General features: G+C 38.9%; 1 protein-coding gene across 1 annotated transcript; it reads left to right on the forward strand.

Annotated features, from left to right (window-relative positions):
* Nucleotides 1-11476: 11476 nt before the first annotated feature.
* Nucleotides 11477-13294, forward strand: LOC127527546 (zinc finger BED domain-containing protein 5-like). Its single transcript, XM_051926621.1, has one exon. The coding sequence runs from the start codon at nt 11477-11479 to the stop codon at nt 13292-13294; it is 1818 nt and encodes a 605-aa protein (XP_051782581.1).
* Nucleotides 13295-21043: the final 7749 nt, after the last annotated feature.

Raw genomic sequence — 21043 nt, forward strand, 5'->3', positions numbered from 1 at the left:
ATCTACGGCCTTTAGCTTTAAACTGGCGTAGCTCAGGGGTGTACCATGGAGCAGAGTGGTTAAAGCAAACAGACTGAGATTTTAAAGGGGCAAGGGGCAAGGAGACTATGTAATCCAGCATTGTAATAGGAAACCAGTTCATCAGTTGTGAAAAGATTATCTCTACATGGGCAGTTATCAGTTCCACTGCAAAGAGTAGGTAAGTGGATATTCTTAATGTTGCGAAATGAGATTGATATGATTGAAATATGATCGAAATGAGAGCGATATTGCTTAGTTTTGGAGAGTGTTAATATTAAAGGATATTAACTTATGATCAGATACGGGCAGATCAGATGAAGTACAATTAAGAGGAGTTACACCAGTTTAACAAATAAGATCAAGAATATGACCTTTACAATGTGTAGGAAAATCAACATACTGCTGTAAGCCAAAACTTTCAAGACAAGATATAAAATCCATCACAAGAGAGTTAACAACATTATCCACACGCGTATTCAAATCAACCACCAACATAAAATTAAGCAACATGGCACAGAGAGAAGTTAAAAAGCTTGAAAATTCATCTAAAAAGTTCTTATAAGGTTTCGGTGCTTGGTAAACAGTGGCTAGTAGAGTAGGAGTGGGTCCACTGATTTGTAAAACAAAAGACTCAAACAAGGTGTATACTGGCAGAGTCACAGAAGACACTTTCCACTTATCGTCGCAAATTACCGCGAGACCACCCCCTCTACCAGAGGCCTGAGGCTGACAGGTGTATACAAACCCTTGCAGCACAGCCTGATTCAGATGTAAAAAGTCATTCGTAAGCGATTGGATGTTAAAACGTTCAACAGTGATGTTGTTAACAGCGGGCCTATCATTAGCCATCCTAGCAAGCTTAGTCAGCATGCTGTAAGCAGTAGTCTGGCCATATTTCCTTGAGTGTCACTAGTTGGAAGACCAAAAGGATTGTATTGGGTTTGTATCATTGAAACTGAAATTCTGACAGGACCCACGATGGATGAATCTCCGATGGACATAACGAATAATGTCCAGATGCCAGTACAATTCCAGGAGTGGCTCAGCGGAGTGGAAAGATAACCTGGAGTAGTTCACCTGCCATGTAGTGAAAAATGGATGTAACAGAATGGAGTAACACAGAATGATCTAAGCAATAATAATCCAGAGAGACAAGATGTTGAAGATCATAGTTGCCAATGAGGAAATACAGCTAACACGTAAGCACCCAGATGAAGGAGCAGAAATGAGCAAGAAAACCAGCAACCAAGTATGTCCACAGGTGATCCAAAAACAAGATTGCATTGTTCTTATTTAAAAAAAAGTGAGCTACAGTTTGTTGTCAATGAACGATAGCACAATAGCAATAAATAAATGAAACAAAAATACCTCCTCTTAATCTTCTTCTGCTTAAACTAAAAAGGCTCGGCTCTTTTAATCTTTCTTCATAATTCATCCCCTGTATACCTGGAATCAGCCTAGTCACTCTGCTCTGGACTTTTTAAAGTGCTGCTATACACAATATTCCAGATGAGACCCCACCAATGCATTATAAAGCTTGAGCATAACCTCTTTGGACTTGTACTCTACACATCCTGCTCTATAACCTAACATTCTGTTAGCCTTCTTAATGGCTTCTGAACTCTATTGAGGTGCTTTGTGTGTGTAGAGTACCAGGCAAGCTGTTGTGGGCTATTCGGACACTGTACAACTGGAATGAATGTTTTTTTTTCCATTGCCAGCAGTAAATCAGACTTTCTCCTGAGGAGTGTGGGACCACTCCAGGGCTGCTCTCTCTCATGGATTCTATTCATAATTTTTAATAGAAGAATTTCTAAGTGCAGCCAAGGAGTGAAGGGTGTCCAGTTCAGTGACCTTCGGGATCGCATCTCTTTTTTTTGCAGATTACAAGTCTGAAGTTATGTTTCTCAGCTGGAATAAGGTGATTGGGGATTATGTTTTGCCTCATGCATAGGAGTTTAAGTATCCTGGGATCTTGTTCACAAGTGGGGGAAGAAGGGAGCAGGAGATTGACAAGCAAATCAGTATCTGCAGTCATGTATATATTGTACTGGTCAGTCGTGGTATAAAGAGAGCTGAGTTGAAAGGTAAAGCTCTCAATTAACCAGTTGATCTATGTCCCTGTCCTCACCTATGATCACAAGCTTTGGTAGTGACCAAAAGAACTAGATTGCAAATGCAGCAGCAGAAATCAGCTTCTTTCACATGGTGTGTAGGCATAGGCTTAGAGACAGGGTGAGGAGCACAGACATTCAGGAGATGCTCAAAGTAGAGACAGTGCTCTTCTGCATCGAAAGGAGCCTGTTGAGGTGGTTTAAGCATATGATTGGGATGCCTCCTGAATAACTTCCTGGGGAGGTGTTTCAGGCATATCCAACTAGAAGAATGCCTTGAGGCAGACCCAGGACTTGCAATAGAGTTTATATCTCTCAATTGGCCTGGGAACACTTTGGCATTCCCTGGGATGAGTTGGAGGAGGTGTCAGAGAAGAGAGATATCTGAGCTTCTCTGCTCAGACTGCTGCCTCCGCAACCCAAACCCAGAATAGTGGCAGATGGATGGATAGCCTCTTTTGTTGGTAATACTCTGAAGCATTTTACTGATGTCCTTAGGTTTGCCATGCTCATTTTCCTCAGAGCCTAAGTGTTTACAGTAACTACATCACTCCTACTTTGGCACTTATCAACAAACACTGGTCACAAAGGGTCTGAGTCTACCACATTTGCCATCCTTAACACTAGAATTACCAGAGCCTACGAAAAAACTTGTAGATCCGTCCCACTTTAAATCACTTCTTAAAACCATTCTCACCTCTCCGCCAGCGTCTTTTGTCATCTAAATGTGCTGATAAAGACACGCTGCAAGCAGCTGGCTATTCCATCCCCCCACCAACTTAGAACATGCACAAACTTCTCCCAGCTTATGCCTTGATTGATTATCTGGGAGTGAAGTGGAGTTTTAGCGTGGAAATAATAGATTGTTATTTGGAACACACGCATTTCATGTGTGTTCCGTTTCTACAGTAATCTGTGTAAACACATTTTTAAAAGAGAAACATTTTTCATATTCTAGTAGTAAATGACAAAATGCAGGCATAAACTATATAATGTATGAAGCCTGAAGTCCAAATATCAAAGAAACACTTTCACAAAAGGTACAAATACAACAGAACAAGTGCGCTTTTATTCAAAAATATAACTGCAGAAACATACATTTGATTTCAATCTGTAACAGCCGGTGTAATTTCTGATACTTGTAAAGGATAGCTTTGTTTTTTTCTTTTTATTCACTTTTCATTCTCTCAGTCGCGTTCCCTTTCCTCCCCAAACAATATGTGACACTGCTATTTTCACATAAAGACGCGCTATAGCTCTGCGTGCACTTTCGTGGCATTACACGCATATTTTTTGAGCATATGTTGGTGTACAAGTATAACAAAACAAGTGCATTTTTATTCAAGACTATAACTGAAGAAAAAAGAAAGCAAGTTACAGTAGGTGGTTGATACGACAGCTTGCATGGTGCAATACTAAGAACTGCTGATTTCCGATCCGTGCTATATAAAATCATCACATTCAAATATTAACAGTTCCCACACACCCAAGGACCGCCCTTCCTACATTTACGACATGTGTTCTTGTTGCAGTGTACACACCGCTCTTTGCTATGGTTCCTATTACACTGAATGAGCACCTGACACTGTACTTTCCTCCCTACATAAATAACATTCGAGGTATAGCGCATCTCCAAATAAATAACATTCGAGCTATAGCACATCTTTATGTGAAAACAGCAGTGTCAGATGGGTTGGGGGGGATCGTGAACGCGACTGAGAGAATGAAACTGAATTAAAAAAAAAAAAGCTAACCTTTACAATTATCATACATTTACACTGGCTGTTACAGACTGACTGAAATCAAATATAGCGTCAGATTGGGTTTGAATACACGCTGACGCTGTTACAAAAGGCATCAGCTTATTCAGTGCAGCAGTTTCAACACACAGTACATGTAATATTATTTGAAAACGAACAGCGTCAGATTGGGTTTGAATACACGCTGGCGCTGTTACAGAAGGTGTGAGCTTATTCAGTGCAGCAGTTTCAACGCACAGTACATGTAATATTATTTGAAAACGAATAAGCATCAGATCGGGCGTATATTCAAACCCAATCTGCTGCTGTTCGCTTTCAAATAATATTGCATTAGTGCGATGATGTTTTCACATACAGTATATTGTCTCTTTCATCTTGCGGTTTATAATCAGTGACCGCGTGTTTTTTTTAAGCACTATATACAATCAGACAGACAGACAGGCAGAGAAGTCACTAGTTATATAAATAAACAGGGAAGGCACTGTATAATAGATATATAAAAAAAACAGCTAAGGGGATAGATATATAGATAGATAGGAAGGAAAAGCACTATATGATAGGCAGACAGGGAAGCTGCTATGTAATAATAAATTACATAATAAATAAGTTATTACTATATAGATAGACAGGGAGTTCAGGCAGGCAGGCAGAGCGGCGAAGGTTAAAAAGAAAAAAAAATAACATATTCTCCCCAGCGGGAAATCAAACTCAGGTCTCTGAGGCACGGAAAGTCTGCTGCGCTCTGAGTCAGCAAATCTTACCGTTACGCCACGGAAGCTGTTGTATTGCTCTTGAACCGTTTGTGAAATTGTTTATTTGATCTTTGGACTTCAGGCTTCACACATTTTATAGTTTATTCCTACATTTTGTAACATTTATTACTAAAATAAAATGGATTCTCGTATTGGCAGTTGTCTGGGCAATAGCTCAGGGAAGTAAAAAAAAGTGCTTACTTTCAATTTTGGGAGAAGCGCAGTACACGTCTCAAAGGCCGGCTGCTCAAATTTTGATTGTAATTGTGCAGGCCAGGTGATGCCACGTTTCACAGATGCGTTCACGTCATCTCGTGCCCGTGGAGGGATGACGTTAGGCAGTTTAATTGGTCGGCGCGAGGGCACTGAATACAAATGGGAATTACAACCTGTCTGCGGTGGGTTGGCACCCTGCCCAGGATTGGTTCCCTGCCTTGTGCCCTGTGTTGGCTGGGATTGGCTCCAGCAGACCCCCGTGACCCTGTGTTCGGATTCAGCGGGTTGGAAAATGGATGGATGGATGGATTACAACCTGTAGAGGGGGTCTTCTGGCTGGATCGTATAAAGAGAAAGGTACAGTACTTGAGTTTACCAAGCACTACTGCCTGTGCCTTGATTATTGTTAATATTTTTTTTTCTTGTATATATTTTGATAAATATCTCTGAATTAACTTTGGTGGAGGTATTTATTGGGTTGTAGTTAATGGTGCACTGTTTATTTTTGTATATACAATTTTTCTCTTTTTCTGTATTTTGAGTATTTTTCTTAGTAAACTCTGCATTATACACTGTTTGGAAGGAGCAGCTTCCTGACTGGGATTTCTGTGGAGGAAGATAGCTTTATTTTTGTGTATATATGGGTTTCATTAATTTATGTGCATTTTTCTTTTTCATTTGGGATTTTCACTCTGCACTGTAAATACTGTAAATAGTCATCATTTTTGGGGTCCATTTAATTACTGTTTTGTGTGTCCTGTGCAGATTGGACTGTGTATTGATATATATTTTCCTCAGGACATTATTTTTGTTTTTCTTTAAATGCACCTGTAAATATAACCTCACTTTCTTACACCATCATCCTGGACACACTTGGTCCCGCATACTAGATACCTAGAGTGTAGGCTGGTGACCCTAATTCGCACTACACGGGGTGTCACAAGGCAACTGTAAAAAAAAAAAAAAACAATGGTGGTGAGTTAGGCTTTAATTTTATGTCTGCAATTCATTAATAAATCAATATTTATATGTGTGTATGGTCTGGAACATTTTACAGCATTTTTATTTAAATGTTAATATTTTGAATGTGTTTTGGTGATATCCTTTCATCTCCATTTTGTTTGGTTTTCATGGGAGTTGCCATTTTAGTTCTTTGAATTTAGTAGTTTATTTTAGTTCTTTTAGTTAGTAGTGTGTTAGATCTAAGGCTCAGATAACAATTTTATGTGTTGGATTGTTAATTGGCTGACTGTTTACTGGCATGACATGCATGCTGTGTAAAGTGTGACACCATAATGGTCAAACTATAAAAGGCCAAATTAAATAATATCCAGTCATTATGATAATGAGAAACATCTTCATGAGAGACTTATTTTCAAGTAAAAAGTTAACTTAGATTCTGGTTTTGATTTAGTTTTGCTTTTTTTGGTTTTAGTTTAGCCCCAATGTACATTTGTCACTAGATCTACTTGATGACGACAGTGTCAAATAAATAGAATATCTGTTTTGTCTTGGTAGAGTATTATATTGCTCTGCTTTCCCCTTTTGTATCTATACTAATAAAAGGCAAAGCCCTCACTGACTCACTCACTCACTCATCACTAATTCTCCAACTTCCCGTGTAGGTGGAAGGCTGAAATTTGGCAGGCTCATTCCTTACAGCTTACTTACAAAAGTTAGGCAGGTTTCTTTTCGAAATTGTACACGTAATGGTCATAACTGGAACCTCTTTTTTGTCCATATACTGTAATGGAGTGCGGCTCGATGGCCGTGGGAGGCGGAGTCGCATATCGCGTCATCAGGCCTCCTACGTAATCACGTGAACTGAAAACAAGGAACAGCCACAAAGAGCGCTGAAGAAAACATTCATTACACAATTGAGAAGGCAGCGAAACAATAAGAAGCGAGCGAGTGACGCATATGTAAACCGTAAGTTTAAATTAAGTTTATAGAAACGCTCCCCCTGCCGTTTGCAATACCATATTCACAAGGTATAAGTTTAATGAGAAGACACGAGGTATAAACGAGACTTTGGATCACTTTGAAACAGAGTTAAAATTGCTGTAGCGAGAAACTTTTAAGTGCCGGGTCTTAGCTAACATTAAATAAAGCCATGGACATCGCAACATCACACAAGAGAGCGGCTCACGTGAAGTGACTGAACACAGCACGAGTGATCACTTCGATGAATCAAACCTGTTCAAAAAACACATTACACAATTGATAAGGTACGAAAATATGAAGCGACTGACGCATACAGGCATAAATTAAGTTCATAGACCTACAAAAGATTGCCATTTTTCTCCTTTACAACTATACGTTGCATTCTCAACAGTAAGCTTCCACGGCTTGGTCATATTCCAACCGGAGTGCTCAACTGACAACGTGGTATACAAAGACAACTATAACAATTGTAATAAACGAACAATGAAACAACGGAGAACCCGTGCATTAAATAAAAAGGCTGCTTCCTTGGCAAAGCAAGGAAAAAAGATGGCCTTATATGGCGTTCGTTTATAAAACAGCGGAGAAGCTGTGTAAAGACTGCTTCACAAAAAAACAGCAGAGTGCCTTATATGAGCAGGCAGTCAGCTAAAGAAGGGAATCAATAAATAACTATAATCATAATAAATGAACAAAAAATAACGGAGAATCCGCGGATTACATAAAGGAAATGGGTACCTGAACAGAAAAGTGAGTCTCAAATACCTACACAATAACTATAACAATCGTAATAAATGAACAATAAAACAATACAGAACCGCTAAGCAAGGAGAAAGGACGGCCTTATATGGTGTTCATTTATAAAACAGCGGACAGGCTGTGTAAAGGCAGCTTCACAAAAAAACAGATCCTTAACAAATTGTTATTGGTATATTTTCCCTCAATTTAAAAAGGTTTTCTTTTCTTCTTAATTAAAATTTAAAAGCAATACTTCACCGCTGCGAAGCGCGGGAATTTGGCTATATGCAGTGAGTGTGTACGCCTAATGAGCCCAGAATTACGGCGAAACACGTGTCGCATACTCTTTGCATTATTTGACAGTAAACTATTTTCAACCATTCTATGATCTGCTTCTCACAACTGAGGGTACCGTGGCGGATGTTAGCTGACTTGCTGGCCAACCACAAGCGTTACCTGGTAGGTAACCACCCATACAATCAGATTGTGATTCAGACTACGAATGCCGTGAATATATATTTATATATATATATATATATATATATATATATATATATATATATATATATATATATATATATATTGTGGAGACTGGCTCGGACACAGACAGGCAGACACGTTCATGTCACCCAACACACGTTTATTATACATACTATTTACAGTTAATATTGCACAAACCCAGTGCACAAAGCACCAATCACCCCTTTTAAAGTCCTGGCCACAACGCAATGCCTTTTCTCTTCTCGGTCCGCCTCCACTCCTTTCCACCACACTATGTCTTCTTCCTCCCGACTCTCGCCCTGACTGGAGGGAGGCGGCCCCTTTTATATGCCCCGGATGGGCTCCAGGTGCATCATTAGGGCCTCCGTGGCCACACCCCTGTGTGGCGGAAGCTCCCAAGGTGTTTCCGGAAGTCCACCAGGTGCTTTCAGGTTTCTTCCCCCCAGCACTTCCCGGTGTGGCGGAAGTACTGAGGGCCAACACTCCCAAGGCATTGGGGCGCCCCCTGGCGGTGACCACGGGCCCCTACAAGGCTGAGCTTCCAAGCTCCATACCCGCGGTCCCCAAAGCCACCAGGGAGGACGCCCCCTCGTGTCCTGGAGGAGGCACAAGCCCTCCTCCACTCCTCCTAGGCGTCCCGGCCGGGCATGGATGCCCGCCGAGCACCACAATATATATATATATATATATATGTAGATATGTATATATATATGTGAATGTATGTATGTATGTATATATGTATGTCTATATTTATATATATATATATATGTGCATATGTATATATGTGTATATATATGTACATATGTATATATAGTGGAACCTCGAGATACGATCACCTCTGTATACGAGAAATTCAAAATACGAGGAAAGTATGAGCAAAAAATTCAGATCTAAATGCGAGCATTGGCTCGCGTAACGAGCCACAAGCCAGGCTGTGGGTATAGCTCGCGGCTTAGCGAGGGGACGTGGTAGCAGTTGCGAGCCGCGATCTGCGGTGTCTGCGTTTCTCACTTAAGTGCACAGGTGGGAAACTGCCCACATCCATGATTGTTCCTGTGGCTGATGGGCTGCAGCTGCCATGTCCTCCCCGCATATATAGAGAAGCGCGAGCCGGTTAAGGGGGAGAAGAAGTAAAAGAGGAGAGAGAACGGAGGTTGTAGCAGGCAGGCAGGCAGGCAGGCAGGCAGTCGGTCGGTCGGTCGGTCGGTGCGTGCGAGAGCGCGAGCGAGTGCAGGCTCGCGTGTAGCTGAACAGTGAGCTGAACAGGCGAGCCAAACAGCTGAAGCAGGACGGTGTAGAGAAGGTCAGCTGCATTAAGAGTGTCTCGCCTGTTGCAGAGCCCGCAGGTGAGACGCTAACAGAGAAGAAGCACCGGGGATTGTCATCTGTTTTTTAAAGACTGCATCCTTTTGACGTTTTAACCTCGTGTTAAAGGATTGTTATTCTTGTGTATTTTAAACCTCCACTTCACAACTGTTTTAAGGATTATTTATTTAAAGATTTATTGAATGCTCTACTGCACTTTGGACACCTGTTTTGATTCTTTTAATAATCAGTTATATTATTTACCAGTGTTATTTATTAAAGGTAGACTACAGTATATATAATTTATCAGTGTTATTTGTTAGGAAAATTGATTTTTATGTTAATATATTTGGGGTGTGGAACGGATTAACTGGATTTCCATTATTTTCAATGGGGAAGTTTGTTCTAGATACGAGAAATTCGCTATACAAGCTCAGTGCTGGAACGAATTAAACTCGTATCTAGAGGTTCCACTGTATATATGTAGATATGTAAATTTGTATATGTATATACATATATGTATATGTAGATATGTGTATATGTAGATATGTATATTGTCGCAGTAGAGGTATTGCTCCACCTCTTGAACCCTCAGGTACCACTCTAGACACCAGCTAAAAGTCCAAGACTCTTTATTATAATTATAACGTGCACAAAGCACCCTCCACTCCACACTCATAAACTACAATAATTTTCTAAATACAAATACCAATCCTCCTCGCCCAGACACTTCGCCCTCCTACCTCCCAGCTCAGCTCAGTGTACTGGGCTTCCCAGAGTCCTTTTATATTCCCTGACCCGGAAGTGGTTCCTGTCCAAACCCACAAGTCCTTATTCCCTCCGGGTCAGGGTAAACAGTCCTTTTCTTCAGCCCGGGAGCACGTAGTTCCTTCCTGTCACGTGATGATGACGCACTCCCGGGTTATAGGGCACATAAGAGCCCGCTAGCCCCCCTACAGCGACTCCCGGTGGCCCCCAAGGTATCCAGCAGGGCTGTGTATAAACACTGCATAGTCCATGAGGCCCTGCTGGAACTTGGGGCACGATCATGCTGTCGGGAGAGCTCCTCCTGGCGGCCTGGGGGTGAGGGCTGGAGTAAAATGCCGGCAATCCACCACAATATATATGTATATATGTATATGTATATATATGTTTACATAACCTCTTTAACACACTACTTCTCCGCTGCGAAGCACGGGTGTTTTGCTAGTTATTAATATGTAGCCTTTGTCAAAATGCATAAAATCTCACAGACTTACCACTGTTTATAAGGTATTGTACCATATACCTTTTCCCCACCTTCCCTTCTACATGTATAACCTCAGGCAATTAGGTGTAGTAAAAGACAAGCAGGAGTTAAGTTACACTTTAAGTAACGTATCATTGATATTATTCATAAACAATAACAATATGCAAAGTACATTGAATATTGGCAACCATACAATCTGATAAATGGTGATGTGTAGTTTCAGGCGGCACACAGAATTGTTAGTTACTTAAAATGTCTCTAGTTAAGGCATCATTTGTGGTCAGCTTTCTTCAGAACAGGCTGCATGCCTGCCTCAAAATGGCTTCCAAACTGTGCTCTTCATTGTGTTGTCCTTTTCAGTTCATGATGTGTGATGGTCTTTCATCAGTTTAGTGAGAGAGAGAGGTAAAGCAAGCAGATTTATAGGTTTTCTGTCCAACCCCTAGAGCCAATAGGGCGTCGTGGTACTTAAAGGCTTTTGATATACGAGAGTTCCAAACAGCAATACTTCAGACCAATGGGGGGATAGAACACCTTCACACCTGCCACCCCCCAAACCATATGTTAAGGCAGTGCTTCTCAAATAGTGGCTCCGTCAAGGGGGGCGCGTTTGACCTCGGGGAACATGCTTTTTTATTTTTCTGTTTTGATTTTTTTTTACTGTTCTAGAATAAAGTGCAATACCACTCCACTACATTAAGGGGCAGTGGCGCTCTCATTGGCAGAGTGTGCGCAGGGAGCATTCGCTCGGTGGTGTAGGGGTTTTGTTTGCACTGAGCATGCGCGCTTTGCACACAGTACAAAGTATGAGTATGAAGTGTAGACACGAAGTGTAGCAGACCCTCAAGTGATATCATGAAAAAAATTTTAACAGGGATGAGAAGACAGGCGGAGAAAGAAGAAGATAAAGAGACAAACGAAAGTCTCCCGAAAGCTAAGACGAGGAAATATGACGAAGCGTATGTAGCGCTTGGCTTCACTGTGACTACGGTGGGAGACGAGGAAAGACCGGTGTGCTTACTGTGTCTAAAAATGTTGGCAGCGGACAGCATGAAGCCAAATAAATTAAGGCGTCACTTAAAGACATTATACCCTAATCACGCTGATAAGCCGCTTGAGTTTTTTCAGCGAAAACGTGTTGAATATTGCCAGCAATCATCCCGCTTTCTGACTGCTACTTCAGTAAACCAGCGAGCGTTGTTGGCATCATTTAAGGTGGCGTACCAAATTGCTCAGTGCAAAAAACCCCACACCATAGCAGAAGAGCTGATACTGCCTGCAGTATTAGACATGGTCTCTGTCATGCTGGATGACGCAAGTGCTGCAAAAATAAAAACTATCCCTCTGTCAAATGACACTGTTGCTAGACGTATAAATGACATTGCTGACGATCTTAAAGAACAGCTGGTAGAAAAACTCAAAGATAAACGTTTTGCCTTACAATTTGATGAAGCAATTGACAGCAACAAAGACTGTTTGTTTATTGCTTATGTACGTTTTGAAATGACAAATTCCCTGTGTGAGGATCTACTTTTTTGTAAATATGTCAGAGACAGAGCCACAGCCGAAGAGCTATTCAAAATGCTAGACTGCTTCCTGACTGAGAATGGGCTAAAGTGGGATAACTGCATTGGTGTTTGCAGTGATGGTGCACAGACCATGGCAGGGATGAGAAAAGGACTTCGGACTCTCATAAAGAAGGCTTCACCTAATGCTGAGTGGACACACTGTATTTTACATAGAGAGGCACTGGCATCAAGGCACCTTTCCTCTGAATTAAGTGAGGTTATGACTGACAATGTAGGAGTAGTCAATTTAATAAAGACCAGACCACTAAAAACAAGAGTTTTCTCTGCTATCTGTGAGGAGATGGGAGCTGAACATCAAGCTGTGCTGTTTCACAGTGAAGCAAGGTGGCTGTCACGAGGAAAAGTGTTATCCCGAGTTTTTGAGCTCAGAGAAGAGATAAGAATGTTTTTGGAGCAGGAGCACAAGTATGAAGTTGCAAGAAAGTTTAGTGATGAGAACTTTCTGATGAAACTTGCTTACCTGAGTGACATATTTGGAAAGCTCAATGAACTAAATCTACAGCTTCAAGGGAAAAATCAACACCTCCCTCAGGTCACAGACAAGATCAACTCTTTCACTCGAAAGCTTGCAATGTGGGGCAGGCGACTTGATGAAGGAAATACTGTGTCATTTGAGAACTTGCAGGAATTTGTTGACACTACTGAGTATGATGTCACCTCAGTGATTCCATATTTTAAGCAGCATATTTCATCACTGATGGGATTCTTTACAAAGTACTTCCCTAAAAACAGTTCCCAGTATGACTGGGTGAGAGATCCTTTTAATGCACCAGCTCCAACTGGTTTTATCCTTGCAGAGAAGGAGCAGTTCATAGAAATCACATCTGACTCCATATTGAGACTAAGTTTCACATCCCAGACACTGAGTGAATTCTGGCTGAATGTGGAGAAGCAATATCCACTCTTAGGACAAAGAGCTGTGCACATTCTTCTTCCATTTGCAACTTCTTACTTGTGTGAGACTGGCTTCTCTGCTGTTGCTGCTCTGAAAAGCAAATACAGGTCCCAGCTACACATTGAGAAGGAGCTGAGAGTTGCTGTGTCCTGCTTCAAACCCCGCTTCGAAAAGCTGTGCATTGCAAAACGTGCTCATTGTAGCCATTAATCCAGACATCATCTCTGATTAAAAAATCAGCTCAAATTATTTTATATATTTTTGTTTTGCAGGTTAAAGTTTTTTTAATATTGTGCTCCTGAGTAAATGTTGGTGATCAGTTTGAATGCATTATTATTTATTGATTTTATGTATTTTTTTTCAGTATCATATGGTTTGACATGGTCAATCAAAAAATGTTTATAGTTTAATTAAGGATTTAATTTTTTTTGAATTTAGAATGCACTTTAAATCTTTTCTGTTACATTTAATAAAGCTATTCTTTGTTCTAAATTGGTCCATATTTCTTTCTTTTTTTATTCTCTTATGCGTTAATAAGGATACAGTGTTATGCAGAGGTGTACTTATAACAATTTTATAGACAAATGATACTATTTATAGTCGCGTGGGGGGCGCGAGATGTTTTCTTCTTCCTAGGGGGGGCATGACAGAAAATAATTGAGAAGCACTGTGTTAAGGTAAAGCTTGGCAATTAGGCAGCCTGGCTTTCCTGTGGGGGCTGACTGGGAGTCCTGCAGAGAAATATTAGCCAGACTTGTTTGAGGCACTTCCCCCAATCCTGTCGTAAAATTTAAAGAGACTCAGTCCTAAAAGGGGAGAAGGGGTTCTTAAACCATCAAACAATTGCTGTTATTATCTATAATGTAGCACTAATATTACATTGTTTTGTCTAAGTTACAAATAAAGACAAACAAAATATTATCAAATTTCACATCACAACAATATCCTTCCTTTGAGTATGGATTTTCTGTAAATATCTATCAACAATATGGATATCTGTTTAGATACTGCAAGTGATGTCAATACTCCTTCATCAACAAACCCACTGGAAAAAATTGAGAAGAATAAAAGTATATTTTTAACTATATTTTTCATGTTTGATCACTTATGAATGGGGTTTATAATAAAAAATGCTCTTTTTAGTGTCGTTAATAGAACACTGCCTTTCAAAACAGACACAGAAATCAGAAATATTATACTGTGTATTCAAAGATGTTTATTGATGTTAATATTAATATTTAAATTGATGTGAATCACGCAGGCACGGAAAAAAATCTTACAACTCATACAAATTTACTTGGAATGTTATTTAACTGAATAACAATGATCTGAACTATCCGTCATATGACACTACATTTGTTATAAATACAATTTATACATTTGTTATAATCACTTTTCATATTAATAAAACAGAATACATCCAGAGGACTACATGTTAAATAACAAAATGTTCTCATATCAGTTATTTCTATTTTACCTTGCTTACAGTATATAAAGTACACATTTAATATCCAATACTGTATTTGTTTTCTAATGAATAAAATTGCACTTACTTGAATTTGTAAGAGCAGTAGTGTTAGGTTCATATAAAGTGATAGCAATTCTTAGACACTGATGTGGGGGGATGGGGCAGTGTTTGCTTTAATTGCATTAATTTGTGAAAACCTTGACTTGCATGAATATGTGAATATTTTCTAACATTGTTAGAAAATCTTTTAGCGTCTGGGAACTGGACCTAGTTCAGTTCTGCCCAAAACTGCACACATCCCACAGGTTGAAGCACCTGCGTTAATTCAGATGATTCTTGCATGTCTATAAGTTCTAATTGCTAAGGAACCTTCATCAAGTGACATAAGAACCTGTTTGGCTTTTGATGCAAACTCTCTTTCCATATCAATCGTAAATGGATTCTTCAAAAATTGCACTACATCAATGTGAATGTGAATGCTGTCAAACCTTGTAGCAAAGCTAAAAGTTTGCCAATATCTTATCTAAAAATATTGTAAATGTTATGGTAAATTGTGCAGATGCCAAGTTATTTATTAATTCGTGCATTAATGAAAAATGAAGCATTTTCCCTGTAGTTAAATAACAGATTTAAAATAAAATAAACTTGTTTGCAAGTTAAGTTTTTTACACAAGATTGCTGACTATTTAATCCTTTCATGGTTATGGTATCGGTCATGGGTATTATTTGAATGGATGAAGTTATGCTCTTCCTTACCTTATGCTGTCTATCATTGCCTCCTCTATAGTATCTAACATATATTCTTTCGCAGTCTCTCAGTCAGTGAACATTTTTTTCTTTCCACCGAGAACCCATGCTACATGGAGCAAGACTGATATAGCCTTTACCTACTCAGAACATGATCAACCATGATAGCTCATCTGCTTTCATAGCTTATTACTAGGCTTTGCACTTTACGTCTATGATCCTCTGATCCTACTGGAAAATTTGTGTCAAAGTTTGAATGTGAAAGTGCTTTCTCAGATTGTATTCTTTTGAGACAGCAACAGTGTCGTTACTGAACAGACATACTGGTTTTGTTAAAACATGTACAAATAGATATTATTTAGTCCTATTATTATTAAACTGCCTATTTCTCTTCTATTCTATTCTTTTCTCTTACTATTTAATATAGAAATAATGATTGAAAATATTCACGAGAAGCATATTGTTAAAAAACGCTTCTTTGATTCATCAGCAGCTTCAAAATTTACAAACATTCTAAGCAACCAGTCCATTTGTAGTGCTTACTACAATAGTGAGAATAATGTAAATAGTAAGGTGGAAAATTTTAATACTAAGGTGAGAGCTGCTGCTGACATAGTCACACCAGGTCACTCAATGGAATGCCTCCAAAATACTTCCAGTGAAACTTGTGAGGCTTTTGCTGTATTTTTTAATCAAAAAATTAATGATATTAGAAATAATATAGTACATCTCCCCAATACTGATACTCTTAAACCTTGGTACTCCATTATAAACAAATTAAATTCTTTCACCAGGATAGATTTACCTGGTTTATATAAAATAATTTCTCAACTGAGACCCTCCATCTGTGTCCTTGACCCAATACCAACAAGTTTTTTCAAAGAAGTATCGGGCATGCTAATTGATAGTATTCTTGATTTTTGTGGTGGGTCTTTCCAGACTGTCTTACGACTGCTGTAGTTAAACCCCTGCTCAAGAAAAATAATCTCAACTCCTCAGCTTTTGAAAATTTTAGACCTATTTCTAACCTGCCTTTCTTAAGTAAAATTCTAGAGAAGGCAGTCATTATGCAGCTTAATGATCACCTCAATAAACATGCTATTCTTGATAAGTTTCAGTCGGGTTTCAAAACAAATCACAGTACAGAAACTGCACTCATTAAAGTAGCCAGTGACTTGCGGGTAAATGCAGACAGAGGCCGTTTATCTGTTCTCATCCTCTTAGATCTGAGTGCCGCATTTGATACCATTGATCACAATATTCTTAGAAATCACCTTAGTCAATGGGTGGGCCTCTCTGGCAGTAGTCTTAAATTGGTGTGGATCCTACCTGGCAGGTAGAAAATTCTTTGTTAGTTGTGGTAATTATACTTCAAAGACACATGATATTCTATATGGTATATATACATATATCTATTCCACAAGGCTCTATCCCAGGTCCGCTGCTCTTTTCGATTTACATGCTTCCATTAGGTCAGATTATCTCAGGGCATAACCTGAGCTACCACAGCTATGCTGATGACTCACAACTGTATTTATCAATAGCACCTGATGACCCTGACTGTCTTGATTCACTGGTACAATGTCTTACTTGTGTTTTTGAATGGATGAGTAGTAATTTTCTCAAACTAAATAAAGAGAAAACAGAAATTTTAGTGATTGGCAATAATGGATATAATGAGGTTATTAGAAATAAACTTGATGCATTAGGATTAAAAGTCAAGACGGGGGTAAAGAATTTAGGGGTAACTATTGACTCTGACCTGAATTTTAAATCACATATTAATCCGATTACTAGGACAGCATATTTTCACTTAAGAAATATAGCAAAAGTTAGATCTCTTATAACATTGCAAGATGCTGAATTACTTCACGCTTTTGTTTTCAGTCGGCTAGATTACTGTAACACACTCCTCTCAGGACTACCAAAAAAGACATCAATCGATTGCAACGAGTGCAGAATGCAGCTGCTAGAATCTTAACAAGGAAAAGAAAATCCAATCACATTTCTCCAGTTTTGATGTCACTACACTGATTACCTGTGTCATTTAGAATTGACTTTAAAATACTGCTTATGGTTTACAAAGCCTTAAATAATTGTGCTCCATCTTATATTTCGGAATGTCTTACACCTTACTCTCCAAATCGTAACCTTAGATCTTCAAATGAGTGTCTAAAAAAGAAGTGGTGAGGTGGCCTTCTGCTGTTATGCACCTAAAATCTGGAATATCTTGCCAATAGGAATTTGCCAGGCTAATACAGCAGAACACTTTAAAAAAACTGCTGAAAACACATTATTTAACATGGTTTTCACATAGCTTCATCTTAGTTTAATCCTGATGCTCTGTATATTCAATTAATTATCATTATTATTCATGGTGGCTCCAAAATCCGTACTAACACCTACTTTCTCTTCTGTTCTTTTTCCGGTTTTCTGTGGTGGCGATCTACGCCACCACCACCTAATCAAAGCACCGTGATCTCCCTACATTGATGGATTAAAGGCCAGAATTCCACATGACCGTCATCATCAAACTCTTCCATGAGAACCCTGAATACAATGAGGACTGATTGAGGTCATTTATGTTAGGTAGAATGCCTAGAGGGGGCTGGACGGTCTCGTGGCCTGGAACCCCTGCAGATTTAATTTTTTTCTCCAGTTGTCTGGATTTTTTTTTTGTATTTTCTGTCCTCCCTGGCCATCAGACCTTTTATTCTATGTGAATTAGTGTTCCCTAATTCTATTTTCTTATTTATTTTGTCTTTTTTCTCTTTCTTCATCATGTAAAGCACTTTGAGCTACATTGTTTGTATGAAAATGTGCTATATAAATAAATGTTGTTGTTGACGTTGTTGTTATTTTTGTCATCAACACTTATCTTTTTTAAGGTTAAGAAGACATGTTTGTAGATATTTACTAGCTAGAAAAGAGAACTGGTGGAATCTGCACTTTGTGAAGCTTTGCAGCGTGCAATTCAATAGCATCTAAACCTGATGTGATAGTAAGAGGTGGGGCAAAGAGAACAAGCCAGTATCTATTCGAGGAATTCGAATTTTGTGCATTGCTGCTTAGAAACAAGTCTGTGGTGATAAATGCATTTTAATAGTCCAGTTATTTTTTTATAGGTTGAAAAACCCTATTGTATCATGATTGAAAAAATAGCAGTGAAACACAAACAGTTGTATCGACCGACACTTGTTGTGATGAAAGCATTTAAGTATATGATAAAAATAAAAGAGCAATGCAAAAATGAAAACAAGAAAGAAGAAAGGAGGACATTCTTACAACTGCAAACAAAATGCAAAAGAATGATTGTTTGTAGTTAAGTCTAATTAAGTCTAATGCCTAACAATTTCTGAACTGAATTTAAAGAATAAGTTATGTAATTTTTAAGTAAAATCTATTTCTTTACAGTCATGATTTATATTCACTTGAACACATGCTACTGGTTTAAAATCTCACCATTAAGCCACAATTAAAACCATCTTCGGCATACTCAACTAGAGATAGAAATTTCAGGTGTTGGATTCATGCTCTATTTAAAGTTAATGCAGGTAGCCTACTTGGACAAGTAATTGAACAGCCATACATTAGACATTAAATTATTCATTCAGACTTTAGAATTTATATTGCTAAAGTCTTAATCTTGGAAATAGCATAAGGCAAAAGTAGGGAATATAGAACATTGAGGGTGCAATTAATTCATTTAATAAATACCAACAGCAAACTGCAAATATCAACCTCATCACAATTTGTAATTTTAATAAAAAAGGTGAAAATATCTTTATTGAAAAAATTAAATACAGAGACAGTGACCTGTTACTGTACATACTATTCATGCTATATTTTTTCATTCATTCCAGATGGTGCCTTGCTCAGTGTTAAAACTTCACTTCTTAATATAAAAAGGTACACTGTGGTCCTTAATGAAAATCAAATGCATAAAGAAAATAGTGCATTTTAAGGGCAAGAAGCAGCATGCATTTCATGTCATTTACAAAGTAACGACAAATGCAATAACTTTTTATCCTATGTGGCAGATCGCTGGGGTTCTTACCTGGCCGGGATGCCTGGAGGGACCGGAAAGGGACTTAAACAGCATCCGGGTCACAAGGGGGCAGCTGCCCTGGACCAGGAGAGGACCACGGGAGAAGAGTAAAGGGGATTTAACTCATTGGGACCCATAGCCTCTGCCAGGGGGCACCTCAAGCTTCGTCGGACCTGGAGAATTGTCACTTCCGCCACACCAGGCAAGATGGCGGACGAACCTGCCAGGGAGTGCTTCCGGTGGAAAGAGCAGCACTTCCGCCACACCAGGAAGTGCTGCCGGATGGACGTCATCAGCCACCTGGAGCACATCCGGGCGGGAATAAAAGGCGCCACCTTCCTACAGTCGGAAGCCAGAGTCGGGAGTGGGAGTAGGACAAAGCTCCCTGGAGGAGATAGGCGGCCAAGGACTGGACTGAAAGGACTTTATTGGGGTGATTAATTGCTGTGTGCATTGTGTGGTTTTTGGGACTGTGTTTATTTATGTTTAATAAACGTGTGGTTTTTATAAAGATGTGGTTTCTGACTGGTGGTGTTCGGGCAAATCTCACACCTAAAATCAGGCATCTAAGAAGAATCCATCCATCCATCCATTATCCAACCTGCTATATCCTAACTACAGGGTCATGGGGGTCTGCTGGAGCTAATCCCAGCCAACACAGGGCGCAAGGCAGGAAACAAACCCCACGCAGGGTGCCAGCCCACCGCAGCCACTCGTGTGTGTGTGTGTGTATATATATATATATATATATATATATATATATATATAAATAAAATTTATATGTATATATGTAAAATATAAAATATTTTGACTGTCAAGAAGTTGATGAAGACTACCACTTCTGTATACAATTAATAATAACTTTGTTTAACTTTTGTTAATGCATGCAAGATTTTTACTTGAATGAAATAAGAAACTGAAATTATTTCTAATTCAGAATTTATGCTTTTGCTGTGCTTGCTTGAAGGAAAAGATATAAATAATGTATAAATAAACTACAAATCCTATCTCCTGTGCAGTGTTGCAATTTTGTTTTATTTGTGTCTGCAAATATACATAATGCATTTAGTCTACCATGTGAAACATGAACTTGATCTATAGTACCTATCAGAAAAGTATTCAGCAATTTCTGGGCAGCAGTCTACACTTTTATAATTAAACTTTTCATTTGTCACTTTAATAATGTTTGCACAGACTTCGAAATATGGCTAGTTTTAGTTTGGTAGTTTAAGGTTTGTGCTGCTGAAACCGAAACAGAACTACTGTATATATGTAAATTATATTAGTTGTCATTTCATAAACAAATAGAGAAGCCATCAGACTTCCATCAACCTATTGCCTGTAGTACCAAAGCAAAATAACTATTTTCTAGCATTAAAAATGTATTAATTTCAGTCACAGGTCTACTTAGCAGAAAGCATCCAACATTGTGCATTTCAGCCTTTGAAAAGTAATGATGTATTTTGTATTATTTTAATTTGTTTTACCATTATGCCAGCTATGTCACTGCTGCTGCCATTCATATGCCTGTCACTATAATACTATGTTCTGACAGGCATGTGAGCCACACGCTGCATGGCATATGTCTTAAGGGCTGGTACTTACAACATAAGTAACACCAGCATATGCTAATACCCTTGCTGAGTGGTTAAAAGCAGTGTTAACTTCAGTCAAAGGTATAAGCAATAATGGTATG

This window comes from Erpetoichthys calabaricus, chromosome 4 (assembly GCF_900747795.2).
Source record: "Erpetoichthys calabaricus chromosome 4, fErpCal1.3, whole genome shotgun sequence".
NCBI lineage: Eukaryota > Metazoa > Chordata > Cladistia > Polypteriformes > Polypteridae > Erpetoichthys > Erpetoichthys calabaricus.